The sequence below is a fragment of the Mus musculus genome, chromosome 6 (genome assembly GCF_000001635.26).
Source record: "Mus musculus strain C57BL/6J chromosome 6, GRCm38.p6 C57BL/6J".
NCBI lineage: Eukaryota > Metazoa > Chordata > Mammalia > Rodentia > Muridae > Mus > Mus musculus.
This window is the reverse complement of record NC_000072.6, coordinates 87,887,268-87,913,892: the sequence shown is the minus strand read 5'-3', so window position 1 is coordinate 87,913,892 and position 26,625 is coordinate 87,887,268. Positions and strand designations below refer to the sequence as shown.

General features: G+C 48.3%; 1 protein-coding gene across 3 annotated transcripts; it reads right to left on the bottom strand.

Annotated features, from left to right (window-relative positions):
- Positions 1-297: 297 nt before the first annotated feature.
- Positions 298-26,074, bottom strand: Copg1 (coatomer protein complex, subunit gamma 1). Of its 3 annotated transcripts, none has more exons than XR_001785155.1 (24): positions 25,821-26,074; positions 24,770-24,822; positions 24,156-24,236; positions 23,866-23,937; positions 23,624-23,703; positions 21,869-21,944; positions 21,595-21,687; positions 21,174-21,260; positions 19,940-20,097; positions 19,719-19,852; positions 18,132-18,199; positions 17,778-17,966; positions 15,845-15,940; positions 11,452-11,695; positions 10,333-10,408; positions 9,702-9,805; positions 8,952-9,077; positions 8,626-8,694; positions 6,378-6,520; positions 5,912-6,114; positions 5,260-5,357; positions 4,091-4,229; positions 3,755-3,853; positions 298-1,721 (listed from the first exon to the last, which is right to left on the bottom strand). XR_001785155.1 is itself a non-coding variant. In NM_017477.2 (24 exons), the coding sequence occupies exons 1-24, from the start codon at positions 25,855-25,857 to the stop codon at positions 1,591-1,593; spliced, it is 2,625 nt and encodes an 874-aa protein (NP_059505.1). In that variant the 5' UTR covers positions 25,858-25,953; the 3' UTR covers positions 298-1,590. The 3 variants fall into 3 exon arrangements, 2 of the variants coding, with proteins under 2 accessions (NP_059505.1, NP_957696.1); NM_017477.2 differs by having other exon boundaries at positions 5,912-6,083; positions 25,821-25,953; NM_201244.1 differs by lacking the exons at positions 298-1,721; positions 3,755-3,853; positions 4,091-4,229; ... (14 more) ...; positions 21,595-21,687; positions 21,869-21,944 and having other exon boundaries at positions 23,134-23,703; positions 25,821-25,921.
- Between the last annotated feature and the right edge of the window lie 551 nt (positions 26,075-26,625).

The following is a 26,625-nucleotide window of genomic DNA, read 5'->3' as shown; positions in this document are numbered from 1 at the left end:
CCACAGGTGGGGGTGTGGCTAGGTGAAGCAAGACAAAATGCACTGACCTGAGACAGGCACCCCAGGAGGCCTCAGGGTCCCCCTTCCCAGGCCGGAATCTGAAGCCAGAAAACCTGTGCTGCCCACCCTCAATGTGTAAGGCCATCCGAATTGAGACTCTCTAGCTATTCCCACAAACCCCTAAGGGTCAGGAAGCCCCACCTGGTTTCCTTTTTAACATTTGTGTGTGGGGTGTGTGCAAGCCTTTAAATAAAACTAGAGTAAGCTGTAATCTTCACAAAAGGAGGCTGACACCAATTTCTTTAATGAAGTTTATTTGAATGGAATGGCTTCCAGGCTATGACCAGGCCTGGGAGTAGAAGGGGAGGGTATTAGGCAGGAAGAATACAGTCAGGAAGGGCTAAGCAGGATGTGGCCTTGAAGGTCAGGCTTTCCTTTAAAGCCTGGAGAGGCCTTCATAAAGGGATGGAATGAGGCAGAGAGGCCAGGCAAGAGCAACTGCTCAGTCCCCAGGAGAGGGATGGAAGGTGGGGGACAGAGGGATGTCTTTAGGGAGCAGCCTTCAGGTCACCTACTTGAGAAAACCCCCCAAATGAGAAATCTCTTTATAACCTGTTAGGAAGTTTCACACCACGTTACTTAGTTCACCACTGCATGCCTGACCAAGTACATGGTGGAGCCAGGACCAGTCATGAAATAGGCCATAGCTAAAACAGCTTAACGATGCTCAAGTGTAGCCTGATGTCTTCATGTTATGGGATTCGGCTTAAAGGTGCAGGCCTCTGTTCTAATGTGTACATGTGCATGTGCATACAGTATACAGGTGTGCATGAGGTTAGGCGGCAACTATTGCAAAATGGTCCTCTCCTTCTACCAAGTGGGTAGTCCGTCCTGATAGGTACCTTTACCTGCTGAGCCATCTGAGTAGCCTCACAGGAGGTCCAGTTCTTCAAGTGTTTCCAACAGTTTAAACCACCTGATTTGAGTTTAAAGCCCAAGCCCTGAAGCATCCCCTAGGATTTCTTACTCCAGCCCAAAAGGAATGCAGATACTGTTTTTCCCACTCATAGACCCAGAGCAGATCATGACACCCTCTAAGGACCTTTGGACACCCATCCATCTACAGATGCCTGTAGATGAGTGGCTTACCAGACCTGCTAGCTGTTGTCATTCGGCTAGCCTTTAACCCCACCCTAAGCTTGGCACTGACAGTCCCGAGGGGCTATGCACACGCTCCATTTGGTGAAGGGAGGCCTCAGGGAGAAGTGGAGGCCCTGAGCACGAGCCTGCAGAAGCAGCAGTTATTCAAGAAATACATGCTGACTTATCATAGGGATGAGACGGTTTCTTTGAGTATAAATATTAAGAGAAAGTCTGAACATTTTATTCATTTGTCTCTCCTTGCAGGCATGGTGACAAAATCTACCCTAGCATTCCTGAATGATAGGATGGAATTAAAAAAAAAAATCTGTATTGACTCTTGATTGTTTCTTAACACAGTGGTCTGGGGAAGGGTTTCCACCGGCTTCACAGGGAAGAAGTGGCTTCGACGTAGTGTTGGACAAGATAGGAGTGGGGCTTAGGCCACCTCTAGCCCACGGATGCCAAGATGATATCTACTGGCAGCTCCTCTGAGCTTCTGGCTGTCACCTGCATCGTCACTGTGTCCAAAAGCAGAAGCCGAGAACGCACAAGGATGTCATGACCACCCCGGAATACTCCTGTAAGTGAGAGGAAGCAGAGTTTTGTGAGGCTGAAGGAGGCTGTGCTGAGAGTGACACATGATCAACACCCCCACCCCACCCCACTCCACCCCACCCCCACCGCACACACTGAGGCACAACTGGGAGGCCTGGACAACTCTCACTGCTTCCCTGAGCTCTGGAACCCTTAAGGACATAGTGCTGCAGTAACTATCAATCACTGCATACATCACTAACTATACATCACCTGAGCCTCCTGCCAGGCTCAAGTGAACGCTCGGGTATGTAAGGCTTATACCTCATATTAGAGGCTCACAGACAGTGGCTGAATCTGAGAGTGTGGATGAGGGGGCGAGCCCTATAAGAAAAAAACCACAAAGCAGTTGTCTGACAGACCCAGGGGACTGAGTTGCTTCATCAAGGCCAGAGTGCTCTGCTGAGCACTCACTGAAGCAGAACGCCTTCCCAACCATGTTTGTAAACACACCCAGCCCCCAACTCCCAAAATAACTATCCCCACCCACCCACACACACACAAAACCTATCCAAGGCTCGGTGTGTCTCAACAACAGACTGCTTGCTTTGCCTAGCCTTGCCTTGTCTGACCATCAGCCCTGCGGAGGGATAAAAGTCAGGTGTGGTGGGTTACTGAAGGCCGAGGCAAGAGAATTACAAGTTCAAGGAATTAGGGTTATACATGAAGATTGTGCTGCAGAAATCTGCCTAGCCTTAATCACTGAGTTTCATTCTCAGCTCCATTTCCACAAATGTCTAGGGCAATATAAGCTTTGGCCATTTTTGAGCTAAACACAGGATAGCAAGTATTTATATATGAATTACAAAATAAGTTGCATGAAAATACTCTAGGGAAGAGTGGGCGCAGGTGCTTCAAGAATTAAGCAGTAGTGTTCATTATATGTACCATTTAATTTTGTATGTGTTGGGAAATTTCCAAGATGAAATGTAGACAGCCATTTTTTTTAACTTATTTTTTAAAAACGTTTATGTAGGTGTTTTGCATGCATGTATGTCTGTGTTGTGGATGGCACTGGGGCTAATTGTATTTGATGTTAATTCTGTTCTCCTGTGAGTGGCTGTGAACAAGGAATGAGTCAGCACTCAGGTGATTTCCTGTAAACCTGCTTCCCACCTTAATTTATAAATAAAGGCTAGAGACGGTGATTGGGCAGAGAAAGAGGGGCAGGTGAAGCTGAAGGTTTTGATGGAAAAGAGAGGAAGAGGGGGAGGGGAGGGGAGAGGATGAGGAGGAGGATGGAGAAGTAAGGTAGAGCGGAAGCACCTGGCCTTGAGAAACTGCAAGTTACAAGGGGTTCCTTCTACGGGGAAGATGCTAGTGTAGTGGTAGATCTGCCCAAACTAGGCGCACAGCATGTATTCAAATGAACTGAGTTGTGTTTTCATTACCTGGGCTTATTAGGGTTGGAAATTTACTGCAACATGTCTGTGTGAAGGTGTTGGATCCAGGGGAATTGGAATTACAGACAGTTGTCAACTATGGGTACTGGGAATTTTGTTTTGCTTTGCTTAGGTTTTTCTGGAAACTGTCTCAATATGTAGCCCTTGGCTTTAACTTACACAAAAGTTCCTGTCTCTGTCTCTCAAATGCTGAAATTATGGAGTGAGTTACCAGGCCAGGCCCCACACCCACTCTTCTAATAAAGTAAACAAAAAACAACAACAAAATAACCCCAATAAAGTTGATACTTAGATAAAGGAACATCAGACAAGTCACTGAAAAAGAAATATGAATAGAAGACACTTCATTCAAAATGCAAAAACTACCTTAAAAGTGCATCGGGGGCTGGGGAGATGGCATTTGGATCCTCAGCCTTAGACCACAGACCTACTGCTTTCAGATGACCAGAGCCACCATGCCACACCCTTTGCAGCCAATCCCATAGGATAAAGGACAAGGCCTAGCCAGGACTATGAGAGCACACAGGTGTTGCTGTGGGGGAAGTTGGATGGCGGCAGACAAAACCCAGTGGCACTCCCACCGTGAAGCTACTCAGGCCACAGACGTTTCTTACCAGCTAGCAGCAGCGTGTGGGTGTTCTTGTTTTCTGGCACTTTGTCTGACCTCTCACAAGGATGCATTCCCAGGAACTTCACAATATTGCCCACAGCCTCTGTAGGGAAAATCCCAGCAACATTAAGCCACAGGCATATGAGTATTTGTGTGCTTTTGTTGGGTGCTAGTGAAATCCTGGGCCTAACACATTAAGTATGCACTTCCCACCCCCACCCACCTCCCCCCAGTCAGTCCCAAGCTAGGTATCCCTTAAGGCTCTGGATTCTTGGTGGGAAGCGGGAAGGCACACTGGCCAGCCACAGTATCGTCAGAGATGACGTCAGCAGCACTTTACCTTCGAGTGTCTTGATAGTAGACAGGGTGAACGTTTCCTCCTTCTCAAATTCATCCCCAACCTCATCCCAGGCTGCCTCAAAGTTCACTTTCATGACTTTTTGGATGTGATCAGCCACAGTAACTTCCAGATCCTCCAGCTAGAGAAGCGGAGACACAGTTAGACTTTGGGAGAGACTTCCTGTTCCACATTTCTAGACCTCTGCTCTCAACTCCTCTCCTTCCCCCTTCCTTCCTGCAGCTCACTCAGCAGATACCTGCCACTGTGGGGACATGGTGGGCTTCAGGACACAGAGCAAGCCCGAGGTACACAATGTAAGTGGCACTGCTTCAACCGACAAGTCATTTCTCCAGCAGATTCTGTACTTCAACTGTGTCCTCCAGGCCCAAAATAGGCGGAACCCTATTGTCATCTCAGCTGTGAATGTGACATAACACTCCCATTCAGCCAGCCTGCACTAGCAGCGTCCATGCAAGGACTCCTTTGTTCATTCTTCCAACAGATCTTCACAGAAACCTGTTCTTGCAGATGTTTACAGGGCATACAGCAACCAGTGAAAGGCGCGCCCTAGCTATAGCTCCTGAGAGGAGAGGTCTTAAGGCAGTTCCTGCCTCAGTCATTTTGGCTCAGGAATGGCCGTCTCTACTTTGGTCCTTATTCTACACAAGTGTGAATGTCAGATGCATGCTAGTGACTAAGGAACTGTGGCCCAGCAGAGCAAAGGGGCCTAGCTATCTAGAAAGCAACATTACAAGAGCAATTCACGTCTTAAAAATCTTGCTTTCCTTTTGAGCCAATTAAAGAATTATCCTAAGAAAATAATCAGAAATGTGCTGGGCATGGAAGTGCGTGCCTTTAATACCAGAACTCAGGAGGCAAAGGCAGGCACATCTTCAAAGTGAGTCCAGGACAGCCAGGGTTCTGTTATACAGAAAAACCCTGTCTCGAATCGCCCCACCCACAAAAAAAAAAAAATCAGAAATGTATTTGTAAAAATCTGTACATGTCTGTGAACCAAAATCATGCAGCACCTGTAGAGGCCCAAAATTGGCATCAGATCCACTAGAACTGAAGTTATAGACAGTTCATTACTATGAGGGTGCTAGGAATTGAACTTGGTCCTCTTAACTGCTGATGCATCTCTTCAGTCCCAGACAGGATCCTCTTACCACATACTCATCCTCATAGCCTTCTTCATCGATTTCTCCTGTGTTGGGATCACAGTCCTTAACAGTGAACTTCATCACACAGCTGAACGTGCATGCCACTGTGGGGAAGAAGGGTTGGATGAAGATCAGGTGGCCATGACCTGCCCTTCAGGCAGCATTAATAACGGCTAACGTGCTATCAACCCCAGCATGCTGGGCAAAGAAGGCACCACCTTATAAAATAGGAATATCAAGTCACAGATCCAAAGAAAAGACCAAGGAAACAGAGACAATGCAGTGTGGCTGAGACCATGCCACAGCTGTAGAACACTGTCCAAGGTGGAAAAAGAAAGCTGGTGAAGTGAATCTGAGATGTCTGGTCGTTTGTGCCAGTCTTTGAGGAATACTGTGCTGCCTACCGTAAGAGTACTTGTCTGAAGACCAAACAGGCCTTGATTCTAAAGTTACAACCCACCTAACTGAGGCTCAGCTTCCTCAACTATGAACAAGAATAGGCAGTACTTAGCCTCATACAGTTGCTGTGAGAAAGAAATAAGATAATATATGAAAAGAACTTGGGCCTATGGAATTCTTATACCTAAATCAGAGTTTCTGTGTTATCCTTGATGCACGGACTCCCATGAAGTGTGAATGGTATCTACAGAGAACTCACCAGCTGTGGGGTCTTCAGTGGGCAGAGCCACTAGTGTGTAGCAGGTCCCAGGCTGGTTGTAGGGCAAGCTCCGCGCAGGCACATACGAGAGCACTTCGTATGCCTCAGTGGGCTCCATCTGCACTGTGACATTCTCCAGAGTCTGGTCATTGAGGGTGTTTGTGCAGTCAAACTGGATAAGGTGGAGTGGGGTTCAGATGTTGCTATATGGGAAGAGTTAGGATGTACAACCCCACCCACACCCACCCACACACATACACCCACACACACATACACCATGCCCCTGTCCCAGCCCTCTGCCTAGTTTAACAGTCACAGGCTAAAGAAGTCCTGGACAAGGAGGGATGATACACAACAATCAAGTTATCCGCCCTCCACCCCCACCCCCCAAGCCCTACAGGACTCATCAGACCTGGGATTGCCCCTGGGCACAGGTGCCAGTTGGGTTTCAGGCTGCCCTGCTTACCTGGAACACCAAGTGATCAGAGAAGGTGTGTTTGGTGCAACGGATGACATACTCGGTCTCGGACTCTGTGAGGGCCACTGGCTCAGGAGAGGACTTGAAGAGAGGCCCTAGTCCCTGGAACTCAGGCACCGCTGCTAGCTGCTCTGAAAGCCACAGGCCACATTCACTTGGTTTCTGGATCTTCACACTGATTTGTGTTGGTTTCTAGTAAAATCCTCAGGTCTCATACCCTCCCCGAGAGGAAGACACTTGCATGTCCAACTGGCTGCTCGCTCCATTACATCTCATGAGGCTCTGGTTCAAGTTGTATAACCCTCCAGGAAGACCCACTGTGTCTTATGCAAGATGTCTGAAGCAATTCACTAAGTGAGAAACCCCAACGTCTCAGGCCTAATCCATCTGAAGATCCTCACCTTTAGTTCACTACTGATTCTCTCTTTCTCTATCTGTCTGTCTGTCTCCTGTCAAGATTAGAGGGGACAGCTGTCCCCATCTGACACGGGTGTTAGGAGCTGAATGTGGGTCCTCTGTAAGAGCAGCATGTGCACTTAGCTGCTGAGCCTTCTCCCCAGCCCCCAACAAGGACTCTTAAAGATGTGGAGGTTAGGAAAGGACGGCAAGGATGAGCTGCTTCCTTTAGAAACACAGCCCGGGGCCTCCAGAGGTCCTGAGTTCAATACCCAGCCACCGCATGGTGGCTCACAACCATCTGTAATGAGATCTGGTGCCCTCTTCTGGCCTGCAGTCATATATGCAGGCAGAACAATGTATACATAATCCTTTTTTTTTTCTTTTTCTTCTCTGGAAGGCCTAACCTGGAGTCCAGGCTACCTTCAACCTTGTGATCCTTCTGCCTCAGCTTGCCGAGTCTTGAGATCAGAAGTGAGTGCTCTTATGCCCAATGAAAAGCTACTTCAGAATGTGCAGAAACAGCAGACATGGTAGCACAGACTTTTAATCCCAGCTACTCAGAAGACCACAGCAAAAGGATCCAACTCAAGGCTGCTTATGGTACAAAGTGAACTCAAGGCTACATGTGTGCCTCATTAAGATGGCTCAGCATCACAAAGACAACAGGGCTATAGTTCAGTGCTAGGGGACTTGTATTCAGCATGCTTGGAGTGCTAGGTTAAACTGTAGCACTAAAAAATGAGTGAGTGAGTAAATAAATAAATTAACTTCTTTGGGAACCTTTAGTGTAACCTGTGGGTAAGACTCTCCTCTCTATGCATCATGGCAGGTCCTAGCCCAGGGTCACCATGACTGACCCAGGCTAATCCTGGTGTTCTGATAGGCTGAAAGCAGAATACAGTTGAAGATCAAGCTAGGTGTCTGTAAAGATGTCCACTAACAGCTTCAGACAATGCTCTCTTTCCTAATCCTAGGCAAGATCACTGGTCGGCTATGTTAGACACAAGGCTTGATGAACTGTTACAGCAGCAATAGTGAACAGATACAAGACAAGAGGATTAGAGATAGGCTGAGCTCAAGTTCCTGGACTAGTCTTTAAGTTTCAAATATAGTGTTTTAAGAGCAAAGCTTATAAGGCAACATGAACTGCACACAGAAAGAACCAGAAGGGCTGGTGAGATGGCTCAGTGGGTAAGAGCATGCGACTGCTCTTCTGAAGGTCCAGAGTTCAAATCCCAGCAACCACATGGTGGCTCACAACCATCCGTAACAAGATCTGACTCCCTCTTCTGGAGTGTCTGAAGACAGCTACAATGTACTTACATATAATAAATAAATAAATCTTTAAAAAAAAAAAAAAAAAAAAAAAAAGAACCAGAAGCAGGCTGGGGAGATGGCTCAGTGGGTAAGAGCAAAGACTGCTCTTCTGAAGATCCTGAGTTCAGATCCCAGCAACCACATGGTGGCTCACAACCACTGGTAATGAGATCTGACACCCTCTTCTGGTGTGTCTGAAGACAGATACAGTGTATTTATTTATTTATAATAATAAATAAATCTTAAAAAAAAAAAAGAACCAGAAGCACAGCACAGGGTCTCTGAATGCCAGCTAAGCTCCATCAGGCCATGAGCACTCAGAGTCAAACAAGAAAGAAACTGGCATTCTCTCTCCCCTGGCTCTTAAGGAACCCAGTCCTTGCTCTCTTTAAAACCTTTGTGCTCGGCTGAAATGTAGGGCGTCAAACATGCACACCAGCATCTACCACTGAGGCATGCATGATCAGCGGTTGGCAGGCTCTGAAGTCACACAACTACTGACCATAATGACGTTACTCACCTTGGAAAATCTCCTGCCGTGTGGCTGCTACCTTCTCCGGCTGTTTGACTGCTGCGGTGGCGGTGCTTTCTGCAAGAGCAAGCATACCTGGTGTGGTAACCCACAGCTCTAGTCTCAGGCAGCATGGTGCTGCTGAGCCCACGTTATTGCTTGGATGTTGTAAATGTCAACTCTCCCGAGAGAGAAGCGTGCAAGGAAAAGAGCAAGCTGTCAGCATGGCTGTCCCTACCCACTTGGGGCTACTCCCTGTGCAGTATATCAGCCTATCCTTGCACACTCTACAGTCCAGGGAAACAGACGGGCCCTGGGGATGAGCAGGGCCTTACCTGGTCTCTGCTCTGCCATAGGCGTGGTGGCCAGAGGCACAGACTTGAGGTCAAATGGCTTCTCTGATGGTTCGAGTGTGTACTGCTGCAGGGCTTTCTCCAGACCAGGGATGGACACGGTCAGACCTAAAGTCAGTAGAGAGTTATTCTGCCTGGCTGGCACGACAGAGAGGCATGGCGTGCCTAGGGAGGACAGAGGCCTGGGACTCCTACCATGACTGGTAGATGTGCTGATGCTGACAGTCATGGAACCTGCAAGCTTTACTCCCTCCCTATCCTCTTCCTCCTTCCAGGGTTGGCAGGTAGGTAAATACGAAATAAGTTAAGTGCTGGTACGAAGACAGAAACCAACATACCAGGCTTAAAGATTTTTATTAATGACTGTTTTGCACTCTGGACATTGACCTGAGGGGATTGTCATGAATTCCAGGCCAGCTTTAGCTACATAAAGAGATACTATCTCAAAACAACAAAGTTTTGGACTGAGGATACAGCACAGTGGTGGAGACTTGGCAAGCATATGCAAGTCCTGAGTTCAAGCCAGAGTAACACACAAAGAGCACTTAATTTACTTGGTTATTTCCATTGACTGGATCAAGCCATGCAGCCCTGGGTCTTCTGAGGTTATATCAATCCAAGAGACTGCTATACAACTCTAGTGAAGCATGAATGGTCTTGGGTGCCTTGGCTCAGGGACAGCACGCCTTCTCTAAGGCCACAGGAAGGCCCTGGTGGCCAGGGACAACTTACCATTTAGGATGTAACCTGCGTTGAGAGCCTTCTGCTTCTGTTCCAGAACGTTCAGATAGAAGGTGGCTCTGTCTCTCACTTCATTGTCGTCGTCCATCACACACCTGCAGCCAGGACACAAGGCACTCCTGACTGAGCCTAGCCAGGGGGTCAGAGGGACCCTGCAGGACTGTACAGGGATGGCAGGGCAAGGCAAAGCTCTAAAGCTCAACACTATAACATACAAGGGGCTGATGCAGCTCAGTGGTAGACAGCTCTCTAGTAAAGATATCACCCAGCACCATAGGCAAGCCAAAAAAGGCAAAACACAGAGGTACCCTTGAGCTTAGAGGAGTACACTTCTGGACTCAGCAGGTACTAAATACCACAAAAAGTGCACAAATATACATGCAGGCAAAACACCCACACAAATAAGATAAACATAATTAAATCTTCGTTGGATATGGTGCCTTGCACCTTTGATTCCAGCACTTGGGAGTCAAAGGCAGGAGGATCTCTGTGAGTTTGAGGCCATCTTGGTCTACAGAGAAAATTCCAGGATGGCCAGGGCTATATAGAGAATTGTGAATAAAAGGTGGACTGGACCCAAGGGAGCACTGCTATGCACTCTGGCTTCTGAGCTGAGACTCACCTCTTCAGCAACACCAAGATACTAGGCAACATCTCTTCGTTCTGAGCTCCAAACTTGGCCAGAGCACTTACTGCACCTAGTTCCAAGGTAAATATGACTCACCCGCAGCCCCTCAGGCCCACCTGCCAGAGTGCCGAGGCTGCCCACCAGTGTTCAGAGTGGGAATCCACGCAGAAGCGCTAGGGGGTGGCACCGCTGACACAATCACAGAACAGATCCTGTGTAATCCTAGTGGATCTTGGTGCTACCCAGGTCTCTAATTCCTCCTCCAGTCACTGGAGAAAGGGTGACACACATGTGGCTCTTGTTCTAGGGCTTTAGGGACAACTTTCAAATGAATAAGGCGACAGGCATTATCAACACTGTTAGCTACTTCTGAGCAGCTTCCTTTGTAGCTAAGCTTGAGAGTAAAACATGAGAAAATAAACCATCACTTACGACTAACTACTAAAAGAAGAAAATTTGCCTACAAGGGAATAGAAGTAAAAATGGAAAATAAGATGAAGTTAAAAACAAGATGGTAGGGCTGGACAGATGGCTCAGCGGGTAAGAGCACTGGCTGCTTATTCTTCCAGAGGTCCTGAGTTCAATTCCCAGCAACCACATGGTGGCTCACAACCATCTGTAATAGGATCTGATGGCCTCTTCTGGTGTGTCTGAGACAGCTACAGTGTACTCATATAATTGAAATAAATAAATCTTTAAAAAAAAAAACCAAAATGGTAGACTGTTAGATCACTGACTTATAAAAAAAGATAAATCTTGTGGTGTGTGTTCTCTCTCCAGGTATGGTGGTACATACTTAGGATTCCAGCACACAGAAGGCTGAAGCAGTACGGTTTCAAGTATGAACCAGCTTGGCTATAGAATAAGACCCTATCTCAAAAAATAAAAACAAAAAACTCTTAAGTACGAATATACAATGAAATTTAAAAAAAAATTAAATTTTAAAAAAATCATTTATCCATTTGGCATCTAAAATCCTTCTGACAATGTAAAAAACAGCTTATAAGGCCATGTTCCCAGTGTGCTTGTCCCCCTGAGAGCTTAGGTCCCATTACTGGGCAAATTCACTGCAAAAGAAGCTAAGAGGCCAGGGTCACCCCAGCTCAGATATACCTGCCCGAACTTCTTCATGCTCCAAGACCACACGGTTGTAGATAAAGCGAATGTACTTGGAAGGGTTGTTGGTCTTGGGCCCCTCCTGGCCCAACAGGTGCAGGATGCGGGTGGCCAGCACAGTGAACTCGCAGTCCTCAATGAACTCGCACAGGTGTGACAATCCTGTCTCCTTGCTCTCTGAGTTCTCCTCGATGATGCTGATGATGCAGTCCACAATGGCACGCTTGTACTCAAAGCCACCCTGCAGAGAGAAGGGTCTAGCTGAGCAAAGATCTCACATCCTCAGGAGACCAACGCAGGCCTACAGCTCAGGCAGGCCCAGGGAACAACGCTCCATAGGCAGCCTGGAAGCAGAAGCCTTGGTTCCAGTCTCTGTTGGATAAAACAAAAGGCTTGGCCTTCTAATTCTAACAGGAGAAAGATTAATGGAAACATTTTAGACCCCATTTCCTCTACTGAGTGTAACACACATTACACTAGTGAACTGTCGTGTGCTGTTTAAGCTGGCTCTGGAGGAAGGGAAGGGCTGCTCCCTAACTCTGTTCTGGCCTCACACCCAATCATGTTTTGTCTTCCAAGACCCCTTGTCCAGGGATGATTGTCGTCTGTCCTGTGATAAAAGGAAAGGAGAACAGCAGTACAGTCCAGGAGTGCAAACAGCACCTTTGGGGACCGCAGAGTAAATCATGTGATGTTAAAACGAAGTGTCCCTGAAGACAGCTAAGCAAAGCAGTCCCAAAGCAAAAGACCCCCTACAGCTCATCTCACGATGTAAAAACTCGTGTAGTGGGAACGGCCAACTGCCAAGTCTCAGCTAGCAGGAGACAGGCTGTCAACAAGGGTCTCCAATGACTGCTCCTTCCCCCAGGCTTTCCCACTTACTCCTGTGGGATGCTGTGTATACACTTACATTATGCACTTTACTGCTCTCTTCCTTTACTCCTGCGTGCTATAGCCCTACCAGACCCACTGACATGAAACAGAAAGCCCGGCTATGGGAGATTATTCTCCACACAGAACGGAGATATGAAAAAATGGAGTGGGTAGCACACAAGGCTGGGAAAACAACATGGCGGTTCCTCACAACACCAAGGACAGAATTATCTGATCGGTAACTCCAGTGCTCGGTATCAGCAACAGGACAGATTGCAGAAGCACCTGTCACAAGGGCCACAGCATGGTGTACACAAAACGTAGCCTCTTCACTAAAGGAATACTACTCAGCATTGAAAAGCAGAAAGTCCTGATACATGCTATGATACAGATGGAACCTGAGAATAAAGGAGACAGAAAAAGATGAGCACTTCACGATTTCCCTCAACTAAGGTAACTGCAGCAGTCAGATCATAAACATAGAGGAGAACTGTGGGTAAGAAATCTCGGAGGAAAATTAAAAGGTTGGGCTGGCTAAAAGCACTTGTCCAGAAAGAGGACTGTGGTTTGATTTCCAGCAGCCACAGGCTGACTCCCAACCACCCATAATAGAGCTCCATGGGATCTCTCACCTTCTGACTTCTGAGGACACCAAGCACGCACATGGTGTTCATACATACATGCAGCCAGACATTCACACATAAAATACAATGAATAAATCTAACTGGAAAAAACAAACAAACAAAAAAACCTGAAGGGGGCTGTAAAGACAGCTTAGTGGTTAAGAGTACCAGCTAGCTGGGCAGTGGTGGTGCACGCCTTTAATTCCAGTACTCAGGAGACAGAAGCAGGTGGATTTCTGAGTTCGAGGCCAGCCTGGACTACAGAGTGAGTTCTAGGACAGCCAGGGCTACACAGAGAAACCCTGTCTCAAAAAAACAAACAAACAAAAAAGAATAACAGCTATTCTTCCAGAGTAAAAGACTGAAGTTCCCAGCACCCCCATCTGGCAGCTCACAGATGCCAGTAACTCCAGCTCCAGTGGACCTACCACCCACTCTACTCTGCTCAGACACCACACTTACACACACACACACACACACACACACACACACACACATACACCCCTAAAGATAAAATATTTTAAAAAAAAAAAAAACGTAAAAATTGGGGGCTGGAGAGATGGCTCAGAGGTTAAGAACATTGACTGCTCTTCCAGAGGTCCTGAGTTCAATTCCCAGCAACCATATGGTGGCTCACAGCCATCTGTAATGGGATCTGATGCCCTCTTCTGGTGTGTCTGAAGACAGCTACAGTGTACTTACATATATAAAATAAATCAAGAAAACTTAAAAACTACAAAGTTTTGATGAGCTAAACATAGTTGTGCATGTCTATAATTCCATCTTTCACACACAGACCCCTACATCCCTCATATATAGAAATAAAGTTAAGAAAAAGATCCTAGATGGCGGTAGAGTCTAGGTCAGTGGAACAAGGCCCTGACCTGATCCCTGGTATTCTTTCCATCCACCTCTGTGGACTGGGACAACACAGGAGCAGCTCGCTGGGCTGCTGCTGAGGCCCACCATCCAGCCCATGGGTACTCGTGACCACACACTAGAGTGTGTGGACTCAAGAGCACACCTTGTCGCAGTCATTTCTCTCCTGTCCTGGCTTTCTTTCTGCTCTCAGTGTCAGGGATCAAGTGTCTTTTTATCCATCTCTCTGGCCCCTCACTTCGCCTTTCGTGTGTCAGCCTTACAGGTTATTCTGAAGAACAAATAAGGTGAGATCTGAGCCAGGCATGGCCCATGCCTGTAATTCCAGCACTCAAGATACTGAGGCAGGACAATCCTAAATTCACAGCCAGCCAGGACAACATAGGAAGAACAAATCTCAAGGGGAAAAGGAAAACAAGGTGCTGTGTGCTCAGCATGCGACCACAGTGAGTGAGGTACTAGGCTATAAACCCCCGAAACGCTGCTTCAGTCTCACTGCTGCAGGCAGCCACGTCCTGGCTGCACGACAGATGTCAGCAGAGGCAAGGCAAGTTCTCAGGTCTGAGTGTTCCAGCCCCTCAGTGAGGGCCATTCATAACCTTCACTGCTACAGAAAGCATGTAACTTTCCGGGAGGGAGCCAGAAAGCTGAGGAGACAAAGCTTGGGCTTTTTCAGTGAGAGAAACCTGTGCTTTAAGGGCCAGAGGCACCTGAGCTCAGATACCACAAAGTGTTCTGCTTGTTCTTCAGACTTACCTGAGAGGCAGGTCATTCCACTCAAGTCACACTAAGCCTCATGTTCCAGTTCTTTAGATGGGTCTAGTGTATCCCAGGCTAACCTTAAAATCACTATGTAGCCAAGGATGGCCTTGAGCTCTGAACCTTGTTTCTGCTTTCCAATTGTTAGGATGTGCAATACAGGCATGGGAAGTGCAGTATGTATCACCTGCCCAGTTTATACAGTGCTGGGGCCAAATCAGGGCTTCGAGCATGCTAGGCAAGCATCCTACCAGTTCAACTACACCTTCAGTTCCCAGAATCCTTTTTTCTTTTGTTCTTTTTTAAAATGTGTGTTGTGTGTGTGTGTGTATGTCTATGTGAGGATATGTGCACATAAGTACACATAAGTACAGGTACTCAGAGAGGCTAGGATATGGTGTTGAATCCCCTGCAGCTGGAGTTATAGGCAGTTATCAACTGCTAATCATGAGTCCAAAGTTTGATTCTCTGCAAGAACAGTATGCACTCCTAAACTTTCTCCAACCCCCCCCCAAATCACTAACACGCACACACATGCACACACACTTATCATTTTGTGTGTATGTTTTAAAAATGTATGTGAATACAGGGCTATATATCTCATGTCACAAACATGGACAGGAGGTTAACTTTTAGAAGTTGTTTCTCTTCTTCCACCATGGAATCCAGGGATTAAAATCAAGTCATTAGGTTTGTTTAGGAAACCTCCAGACTGCTGGGATTCAAGGTGGGCACCACTATGCCCAGTGGAAGTTCATTTCTTACAGATATGCATTCTGGAGGCAGAGACAAGTGGATCTCTGTCAGTTCAAGGCTAGCCTGGTCTATATAGTAAGTTCTAGGATAGCCAGATCTATGCAGCGACCCTGTCACAAAACTAAAACAAACAAACAACACCCAACAAAATCCTGGCACCCATGTTGTGTTTTTCAGCCCCAGTTTTCCAAGAGCTCCTGACTGACATGCAGCATCCTGCACCACCAGACTTCATAACAGAACCCATGCCCCGCCCTTCTGTATAAGCACTGCCTTGGGGCACCTGCTGGACCTGCTGCCATGCTGGTGAGTCACATATCACTACTGTAATTATGACAGCTGCTGCTCTTGCTTCATCTGTGCACGGAGTCTAAAGCGCCGCAGGCGCGGAAACAAGCCGTTTAACAGTGTTCTGAGCGTAACACCAAGAGACAAGTTTGGCAGTCAGGCCATTCTCTGCACCAACAGAATGTGAAGGACCCCAGCGGCCCCGCCCTTACCTCTTCCCTTAGCATGGTGAACAGGAAGTTCATGAGCACAGCATGCTTTCGAGGATACTTCTGGCACAGGGCACTGATGGCCTGGACAACCACCACCTGGGAGAGAGACCTGAATGAGTGGCAGTCCCTGACAGTCCTGGGGACTTGCTCACTAAATGCCACAGAGTCCCTCCAGGGGAAGACATGCCCTGGGCTCAACATAAGATGAAACCAGGAGGAACACTTCTCCATGCTGGGGCATAAGTCCTGAACCCACCTAAGGCAGGGGAAATATGGCAGTCTTGGCAGACCAAGTGTGTCTCGGTCTCCAAGCCCTGCCTGGCCGGCTTCTTCCCTGCCTTTTCTGTTTTCACCTGACATTCCATTCTCCTCTCTTTTCCTGAAGTCTCTTTGGCATTCCTACTTCTTCCCTCTGCTCTCCCCTCCCTTGTCTTTAACTGATTCAAGTCCTTCTATGGCTCTCACATCACCGCTCTTGCAGGCTCCTAAGCCAGTTCATCTTCTGAGATCCAAGTCTCCTCAAACTCATCCTCCACTGTCAGGAGGGCTAGGTTATTCTCATCTGCAAATCTCACCACATCGCCTTCATATAACCCACAGGCAGAGTAGATTTCTGCCCAGTTTGTACAACCCACACTCTAGAATTTATCCTGCTGAATTAAAAACTGCTCCTACTATTATCTGCTGACAGAAACTCTGCAGATTTCATGACTCCACTTATATAACAATGAAATAATCTAACTATGCAAAATAAGAATATATTAGCGACTGTCAAGAATCGGGGGTGCAGGGCTAGGAATGGAGAGCTTGAGTGCTGTCTAGTGATGCTAAGTCTGACTGTGGCAGCAATTTTGAAAGGTATCACACATGCATCTCGTAACCAACGAAATCGAAGTAAGCTCTCTAGATCGTACAACGGCTGGTTTCCTCATCAACTACAACTGTGCTGGATATGGGCACTGGAGCGGAAAGAAATGCCCAGGGCTCCCCTCTTAGTTATTTATTTGCAACCTCCTGTGAATTATTCTAAAGTAAAAGTTTAAAAAATATGTTGGGTGGTGGTGGTACACGCCTTTAATCCCAGCATTCAGGAGGAAGACATGCAAATCTCTGTGGGTTCGAGGCCAGCCTGGTCAATAGAGTGAGTGGCAGGACAGTCAGGGCTACAAAGAGTAACACTGTCTTTTAAAAAAAAAAAGAAAGAGTAAGAGAAGCCAGATACAGTGGCATACATCTCTACTATTGGCATTTGGGAGACGGTAGGAGGATTGCTCCAAGCTTGACACTAGTCTGTATTCTACTGAGTTCTAAGTCAGCCTGTTTAGAAAAACCGAAATGACAACAGAAAGGACAATGAAAGCCAGGCAGGGCACTACATATTGGTAATCCCAGTAGCAATGAAGGAGCTCAAGCAGGAGCATCCTGAGTTCAAGGTCGAATGAGCTACATAGGGATGCCCTGTCTTGATTTGAAAAATAGAAAAAATAAGTCCCAAACCACCATCCTTCCAAACGACTTTTTTACAATTAGAACTTTACCATGAGCTCTACGTCAGGAAACAACCGCAGCCTGTTCTGATGTCACCACTTTGACCTGCTCCCCAGCTGGCCTGTCTCCGAGTACTTTCCCAATCCCTGCTCCTGCCCCTTCTCCCTGGCTCACACTGCCTTCCTCCCCAGCAGCTGCTACTTCAGGGCCAGCTCCTCACTGCATCTCAGGCTACTGCTCATTTACATGTCTGCTCATTTTCTAAACCTTACTCTCCCAACAGACAGTTCCCATCTGCCCCATCCACTGCTGCCCCACTTCCGAAACTCTAGCACACTGTATTTAAGGTTCAAAGGGACAGAGGGTCAAAAACTGGGAGGAAGGACAGCAGGCTCAGACCATCTCCCTTGTCTTGGGGACTGCAGGCTGTGAGGGTACTGGGTACCTTGAACTCATCTGAGATCTCCGACATGAAGGAGGAAATCTGCTTCATAAGGCGGTCAATGCTGCTCTCGCTCCCTGTCTTGAGCAGGGTGGTGATGGCCAATGTGGCGATGCTCCTGTTTGAGTCTGTAACCAGGTTTTCCAGATCTAGATTGCAGGCAGTCACCGCTGAAGGGTGCTTCATAGCCACCTGCAGAGGGAGGACAGACACCGGGCAGTACCCAATTCTGTCATTTCACCTCTGGCCTGGCCAGAGGTCCTTTGGGGACCATGTCTACCCGCCTCCCAGTCCATTCAGGGAAAGGAGACAGCAGCTGGACCAGCCTGCATCCCCTCCTCTCCACTCAACTCTTACCTTATTGAGGGTGCGCACAGCAGCATAGCGAAGTGCAGCCTTGGGTGAGCTACAGAAAAGCTGGAGCACTGCAGGGAGGAAGACACTGTCATCAGGCTGCCTAGATGCCAGGCAAGGGAATGTCAGTGGAATACCTGGGGTTCCCAGGGAATGGCATGGGATCAAAGGTGAACAAGCTCTCGGGCTAGTCACACACAAGCCTTCTGCTTAGCAGAGAGCAGCAGAACTGCCTCGTCCTGAACCTTGTCAGCAAGGGCCCTGTGGGTGTCAATGGCCGTCATAGACTAAGCACCTGCCCTGTGCTAGGCCCTCACTGAGTGGATGCTGTGCCTGTCTGATTCTCTGAACTCCCTGGGAACAGCGGCAAAGGACCTCAAGTGACTTTTAGTAGCAGCTACCCGACAGCAAAAGGGGTAAGTCACGGGCTGTCCACATCTGCAGCCCACCTAGCCACCTCTCTTTCTATGTTCATAGGACCCAGTAGGACATACCTCAGCACCAAGCTAGGGGGCTAAAGCCTCTCTCAAAGAGCAAATGTATTCCTCTCTGGATCAGTGCTAAAGAGTTGACCACTGCTGTGTCTATCAGGGACCACACTATTCCCTCCACCTGCCTGCCCGAAGCTCACAGCTAAAGTCTATGTTCTAGTATAGTCTTGAATGGGACTGTATTCTAGAATATTGCTTAGCTTTTCTCTTGCTATCTATCTACCTATCTATTTATTTTGGAACTAACATTTCTCTTAAAATAGTTGGATGATGTATCTTTTAAAGCCTCTACTTCTTATCTTTCATTTTCTGGAAATATGAGACTATCATAGGAGTACATTAGTCTCTAGTCAGTGAGTAAATGCATCCATAATTGAGCCTATCTTCCTACCAGTTTAGTATCATCACCACTGTGGAGACCTCTAGAAGAACAGTCCAATCATTACAACTCTTACTTCGTTGCCTCTGGGCGGGTCCTGAGTTAGATATTCATCCCTCTCTCCTCCTCATGAAACCCTATGCAGACCCTCGTTGACCTCTCAACTGTTTTGCAGCAGCTCTTTAGCTTTTCAAGCCCCAGGTGCATATTCTCTACTCTCATCCCAACGCCAGCATCCGGCAGGGAGACAGGCACTGCTCTGCTCGCTAGAGCAGAAACAACTGAAAGCTGTTGGCTTCTCCTTAGTAACACACACAGAATGCACTCAGTAGTGTGTGTCACACTACTGAGTAGCCTGTGCAGATCCCACCGGTACCACCTACAGCAAGAGGGCCCTTTGTGTTTCAGAAGGGAAATGAGGCCTGGTGAGGAAGGTCAGACAGAGGACAGGGGCTTTCTGCCTGCTCAGGGCAGTTGCAGTGAGTCCAGCTGTGAGTTCCAGTGCGCCCCATGAGCAAGCACCCTGAGCTTTATAGGTCCTGGGCCCCACCCCGAGTCCTCCTCTGGAGCCAGCTGGCCCAGCAGTGCCCCACCAGCACTGAGATGGAACTGAAAACAGCCCTCCTTTAAAGCAACACCTGTGACAGCCCTACATCATGGCCTATCTGAAGATCTCTGGCTCGGGGCCTGTGCCCAGCAAGGAAGGGGATATATGGAGACCTGACACAGCAGGGGCCAGCTCTTTGGCACTGCAGCCTGGCAGGTTGACAATGGCTGAGGCAGCTTCATACACCACCATCTCATGCTTGTTACGCAGGCAGCTCTCGATGAAGTCAAACAGCGGGCTGTCACGGCTACCAAAGAACAAAGCAACAAGAAGTTGGGGACAGTCCAGCAGTGCAGAAGGCATCATCTAGCTGGCAAGAGACCAGCGTCCTCACCTGCCGTCTTCTTCCTCTAGTTGCTTGCTGGCCACTCGGATCATCATGCAGTAGGCAAAGGGGGACTTGAGGCCGTGCCGGGTGAACTTACTGATCATCTTACTCACGGCCAGTCGGTCATTCTTCCGCACATGGTACAGAAGTCCTAGGGCATGGTACTGAAGGACAGAGGCAGCATGGGCAACAGACACAGAAGCCCTGGGAAGGGCACTGTGTGTCTCTAGCTCCATCCTTCTTGTTTAAGCACAGCACTCATGTCCACACAGAGGGGCTGGAACAACTCCCAAGCACTCCCCGTAACCAACTCCAGTGTCGTGCCCAACACACTATCACATACATGATGTTCTCACTTGCACCAGAGTTCTGGACCCTGCAGGTATCCTGACCATGTGAGAGAAGACACCAGAATAGAAAGAGCTGCAGCACACAGCTAGGGCAAGATATGAGCATAGTCCTGTGGGACACAGAACACAAACCCTTCCAACACCTAGAGGACTGGCCTGCTTGTCCCTACTTATTTGTCCCACTGTGGTCAAGCTGGCTTTGGAGGTCTAGAAGCCCAGGGACACCACTTTTAGAAATGTAAGTTACCAAGGTCACTTCCCATTCATTCTGTCCATTCTTAGTCAAGTGGCATGTGAGGGCCAAGGTATGGCAGGTGTGTGTACTTTCCACGTAGTCAGTGCTTCTGACCCTTAGAGGTGTACACTAGAGCATCATTACTGACCCCAAAGACATGATCCACACAGAGTGAGGAGAACAACAATCACTGAGGGAAAGGGACAAGCCTCCTTCCCATCCCTCATTGTGTATGTCTTCTCATTTAACCCTTGCTCTTCCAACGTTCCAGAGAAACTGACGCTCAGAGAGAGGCATACCAGGTTTAGGTTACAGAGGAAAGTTTCTCAGATGGAAACCCCATGTCACTAACAGAACCAGCTCAGCAAAGGTTTGGACTGTGGTGGCCATCGGCCTACCTAGGCCAGGTGGGTTGTAACAGCCTGTATTCCAAAACATTCCCATCTATCGTTCAATAGACTTGGTTCTATCAGCAGCATCCAGTGAGAAATCCTTCCTAAACACCCATGTGCTGCCCTGGCTGCTTCTCTCCATGTCCCCATCTCCCACACCCAGTGACAAAAGAATAAGAGCCTGTCCTGGCCAGAGGCCACCAGAACTTGTGGAGGTTGGACAATGACAGTGTGCCCCTGTTTGTTTTCAGTGTCCCTCTCACCTGGACCATGATGTTGTCACTGGACGCCGCCTCCTGGGCCTCGTTCACCCAGCGCTTGACCACATCGAAGCTGCATTTCAGCAGGTGCTGCGGGCAGTGGGACTTGTTAAAGGGTCAAAAGGAAAGGTGCCCTTCTTGTCATACTCCTGTCATCTCTCATATGCAGCCAGGCCCTCCTCACTATCCTGAGCCCAAGCCCATGAATGGACAGACAGACAGCTGTCAACCCTCACTCTTCCCGCCTGGCAGATTTCCTGTCTGATGCCAGTCCTGACAACCTACCATGTAAGGGGTGGGTCAAAGCCACTCACCCCAGCTCTTCCCAATGAACCCAGAGTGTCTGATTCCCCTCTGACAACGGCCTCAGACATTTTATTCTACCTTCAACCCACCCTTGCAGGCCCCAGTCACAGCTATGTACCAGGGAAGACACGAGGGCGGAGCTGGAGACACTGGGAACCTTGTCCACAATTGCTTGTTTCATGTAGCGTTCAACAGCCTGCAGCATGGTGCTCTGTGGTGGGAGAACGCGGGCTCAGACGTAGAAGCAACGGGGTGCAGAGCAAAGCAACCATTTCAGAAGCTCCTACTGAGTCAGTCCCTCCCACCCGGCTCCTCTACTTGATTCAGACAGCTGCAGACAGCCGAGAGTATGCTCGAGAGCTTGGGAAGCAGGTAGAGATGGAAGGACTCACGTCAGTGATCTGGCAGAGGGCACGGACAGCAGGACCGCGGTAATTATCCTCTTTCCCAGTCATGTCTTTTGTCAGGCTGCCGGGGAAAGGAGGCACTGTTGACATGCGGGGGTCATAGGCCATCCTTCTTCTCTAGTCCACACCACCACACCAGTGATGTGATTACCACACCAGTCTGCTAGCTACTGCTCCCTTCTGTTCTCACCCCTCCAAGCCAAACAACAGCTCCAGGGAGTTTCACGGAATTCAAGACAGACTACATGCTTGCAATCCCAGCACTCAGGGACAAAGGCAGGAGGATCGCCATCAGCTCAAGGATTCATAAGCAGCAAACAGAGCAGTGTCTCAGTGAGATGCTTTCCTCTGCAGGCCTCTCACCTGCCACTGCTCAGCCTGGACCTTTCTCCTTCCCAATCTAGCTCATGCTGGAGATCTTCTCTGATCCAAAGTCAAGCTGTTGTCTGAAGGAACTCTGGCCAGCCTGAGCATGGTGAGCATGGCTCTGGCAGCCTTGGCCCTTCTCCCCCATCCCTTCTGCCTTGTGAAAAGCCACTAGATCACATTTCTAAAGCTATCTGCCAGGGATCATTCCTTGTTAGCCACATCCTCCTACTGAGGCTGACTACATAGGTCCAGTAATCAAAAGCCAGCTTTGGCTCACCTAATTAACATGTCCAATTACAATTAAATACCTCCTCCTAACACTTTCCCCCCTTTAACTTTATTACTATTTGCCTATTGGCCATGTCTGTCTCCTCTCTATCCAGGACGCCACTCCAGGACAACCATCCCTGCCCCTTCTCCCTTGTTCCTTCCCCTTCTCCCTCATCTTCTGTCTGTCTCTTATTCCCTTTCCTCTGTCCTTCTGGAGCAAATAAATCTCCTTTATGCTAAGAATTTGGTCTTCCGGGTCCTTCTGTTCTGTTTTCATAGTCTTTTACAGTTCCATAAACCATGTTAGAGCCCCACTGCCTGATTATTTGCTGGTAAATCCTAAGGCTACAGAGACTGTGAGTTATATAACAGTTTCCTCCGGGACTGAAGCATTCCATCCTGCCGGACAGCACCTCAAACTCTCTGTAGCTGGACTGACAGACGGGTTTATGCCTCCTGATGTGGATGCTAAGAAATCAGCCAGAGATCTTAACCCCTGAGCTATCTTTCCAGCCCCAGGAAATATCAATGCCCCTGACTCTGGCTGTATGGTCCCTCTCCTCAGATAGCAATGTCAAGAAGAAATAGAAGAACTGGGTAAGAGGCAGGGATGTTGTGTGGTTTTGTTTTATTTCATTTTTTGGAGACATCTTGCTATGTAGCCCAGGCAGGTTCAAACTGGCAGCCATCCTCCTGTTTCTCCCAAATGCTGGGAGAACAAGTGTGCAGCACCAGGTCCAGCTGTGACTCTCAGTTCTCCAGGACACGGAGTATATATTCGTGACGTCTGTCCCTAAATTACTCAGCCTAGCGCAGAAACCAGTACTGGCTAATAGACTTGCTCATTAACTTCCTGCACCCTGTTTTTCTTTTCCTTAGCACTATCTAAAGACTTATGAAAGCTCCATGCTGGTTGTATTGTCTAAGGAGGAAGAAGAAAGGCAAGGCCTAGGAAGTGAGAAATAAGCAGACCATTCTAGAGGCTGGCATAGGGTGGGCTAAGAGGAAAGGGCACAGAACAGATGTCAAAAGGCTCTTGGCTGTACATGTTGTCTCTGTCAATGGATCCCACCAGAGGAGCCACCCCTGCCCAAGACATGCCTGCTTGTCACAATGATGACATCCTCAGCGATGCAGGACATCTCCTTGATGGTCAAATAGCACATGCGGCGGAGTGTGGGCTGAAAAAGGCATGGAGAAGACCTGATCAGCTTGGTGGGAGAGGATTAGAGTCAGGAGAAGCCTGATTCTGTGGACGGCAGTCTATACTGACAGGCAGACCTCCTGCCACCCTGCCATGGGTGCAACATCTGCAGAAACGCACAGATCATCAGTGTACTTACATCATTGGACTGGAAGAGCTTGGTCATGGCAAAGAAAGCCTCAGTTGCTTCCGTGGTCCCCAGGTGCTCCCCCTGTGGGAATCAGAAAAGCCACAGGTTTGGACAGGAGGTCAGTAGGCTAGACCTTTGGAGCCTGCAGGCACTTGAGCACAGGCAACAAATGAGAGCCGGAAACTTAAGAGGACCCAGGCCTAGACTGTTGGTTCCAATCACAGAGCTGTCAAAAGCGTAAGGGTACATCTCCATTTACACAACCTCCCCTGTATTCCCTGCCAAGTTCATCTTGTTACCTGGTTTATGAGATAAAGGATCTTGGTGAGGATGTGAGCACATTTCCGGGGATTGATGGGAGTTTCGTTAAAGACCCGAGCCTGTGAAGAAGCAACCATTACCTCTAGCCTAGTACACTTTTCTACCACAGCTGCCCCTCAGTTCATGAAGGGCCTAGAGAACCATAGGGTACGTATTAACTCAGTCCACATAAATGTATTCTCAAGTGGGAAGAGTTTATTTATTTATTTAAGATTTTATTTAAGTATACGAGTACACTGTCGCTGTCTTAGACACACCAGAAGAGGACATCAGATCCTATTACAGATGGTTGTGAGCCACCATGTGGTTGCTGGGAATTGAACTCAGGACCTCTGGAAGAATAAGCAGCCAGTGCTCTTAACCGCTGAGCCATCTGTCCAGCTCCCAAGAGTTTATTTTTCTTAATTTATCTACTAACCATACCAGAAGTCTTCCCTTGGGCTGCCCTAATACTAGCCACACTAGCAAATACAATGAATAAAGTCCCATCTTCCTGGACCCAGGCTTTATAAACCAGCACTCCATGTATGTTAGTATCTGACAGCAGGGCTGGCAGGTATTCCTGACCAGACACAGGCATGGTGGCACTTGCCTCTTGGAGTACGGCACTCTTCTCCAGGTGCTGGAGGGGGTTGGAGCCTCCACCTGCAGTGCACAGAGAAGACTGATTACGGTTGTGATCTTGAATGAACTGCTTTTCTCCTTTTTCCTGTGCTGACACAGACTCTCATGTATCGCATGCTAGCCTTTAACTCAAAATGTAGCAGAGGTCGGCTCTTGTGCATCTGATCTTCCCGCCTCGGCCTCCTGGTTTACATGGTACTGTGGATCATACACAGGGCTTCACCCAAGCTAAGCAAGCACTCTATCAACTGAGTTACAGCCCCGAACTGTGACCCTAAACCTGCCAAACACGAGGAAGAGAGAAGGAAGTCTCTATCATCTACCAGAGGCCGTCAAGGCTCTCTCACAGTCACCTAAGCATTCTTTCTGAGCATTTTAGGGTTCAATAATTGGCACTGATCTATGCAACCAGAACTTAAATGAATCTATGTGTCGGAGACAACCAACACTAACTAACCTGTGACTGAGTTTCCCTGACAGCAGATATTACATTAAAAAATTATGCATGCGATTATCTGGTTACTGTCTGGGCTCTCCATCCTAACATTCCTATTGCAGGCATCTAGTATCGAACTTGCTTTAGCTACTGTAATATTATGATCAGTGAGGTGCCTGATGTTCAGTAATTGTAGTTTATTGAATGAATGAAACGGTCAGGGTTATTAACTGTAGGACTGGTTACACCCAGATAGGCAAAGAATTATCGCAGCAAATACCAAGAGGTCGGGTGAAATGCAAGGTAACATCCAGCCTGGGAACCTCCTCTGACAAGATGGGGAAACTGAGGCCCAGAGAGGAGTGTTACCCGCACAAGGTCACGCAGAAATCCTGGCCAGAGCTGGAGAGGGCAAACAGCACGTTTCCTCCGAGAACAGATATAGATGGACCTGCGCACAAGCCCCTGCCCCTCTTGGGCCTCGGATCTGGCTCTGACAGAGGCCCGGAAGAAGGAAGCCAAGGAAGGTCCCATGAACCCCTACGAGGATCTGACCTCCCCAGGTCTTTCAAGGGGCCCTCACCAGACTCCTCGTCCTTCTTGTCGAATTTCTTCAACATGGTGTCAGCGGTAGCTCCACGCAGCAGGAAGATGCTCAGAGTAGCGGTGAGAACAGCTTCTCCCTGCGGCTTCCGTACTCCCGCCCGCCACGTCGCCCTGAGCACTGCACTATGGACTGCGCCTGCGCACTCTGTTGTCTGCGCCTGCGCACAACTGCGCCCACCTTTTTCATTGCCTGTCCGGAGATTGCCAAAACCTAGGTGGAAGAGGGCGGAAGGGGAGGGGTGAGACCCAGGAAAGTGGGCGTGGCTAGACACTGGAGGCGGAGCCTAGACCTGCGGTTGCGGGTGCTCCGCTTCTGCGCCCCCTTGTGGTCCTGTGGCTGCTGTGTTTGCAGTTACCCCTGGCTGAATTTAAAGGGCATTCTGATGGGAGGGTTGCATGCAGCACGCTGACCCCATACATGTTCCCTGCTACTCTTTATTGTCATTTTCCGGAAGTAAGTCTCACTAATAGGTTATTTTTCCGCCACCGGTAAAATGAGCCAATTCAAGTCAGGTTAGAATATTTTAAGGGCAAATTTATTGGGAAGCTGCTCTCAAACAAGTTCACTGGCCCCAAGGATTGAGGCCAGAGGAGTCACCATGACAGAGATGGTGGTGAGAGGGAAAAGGGCATCTGTTGCTAGCCAAGGAACCGATTCCATCCGAGTCTAGCTTTGTAAGGCAATGAATAGAGTTATGTACATTTGTGCTTTAACATTGAGATATAACTGGACATAGCGAGTAATTTCAACACTCATGAGGCAGAGAAAGGAGGATGAGAAG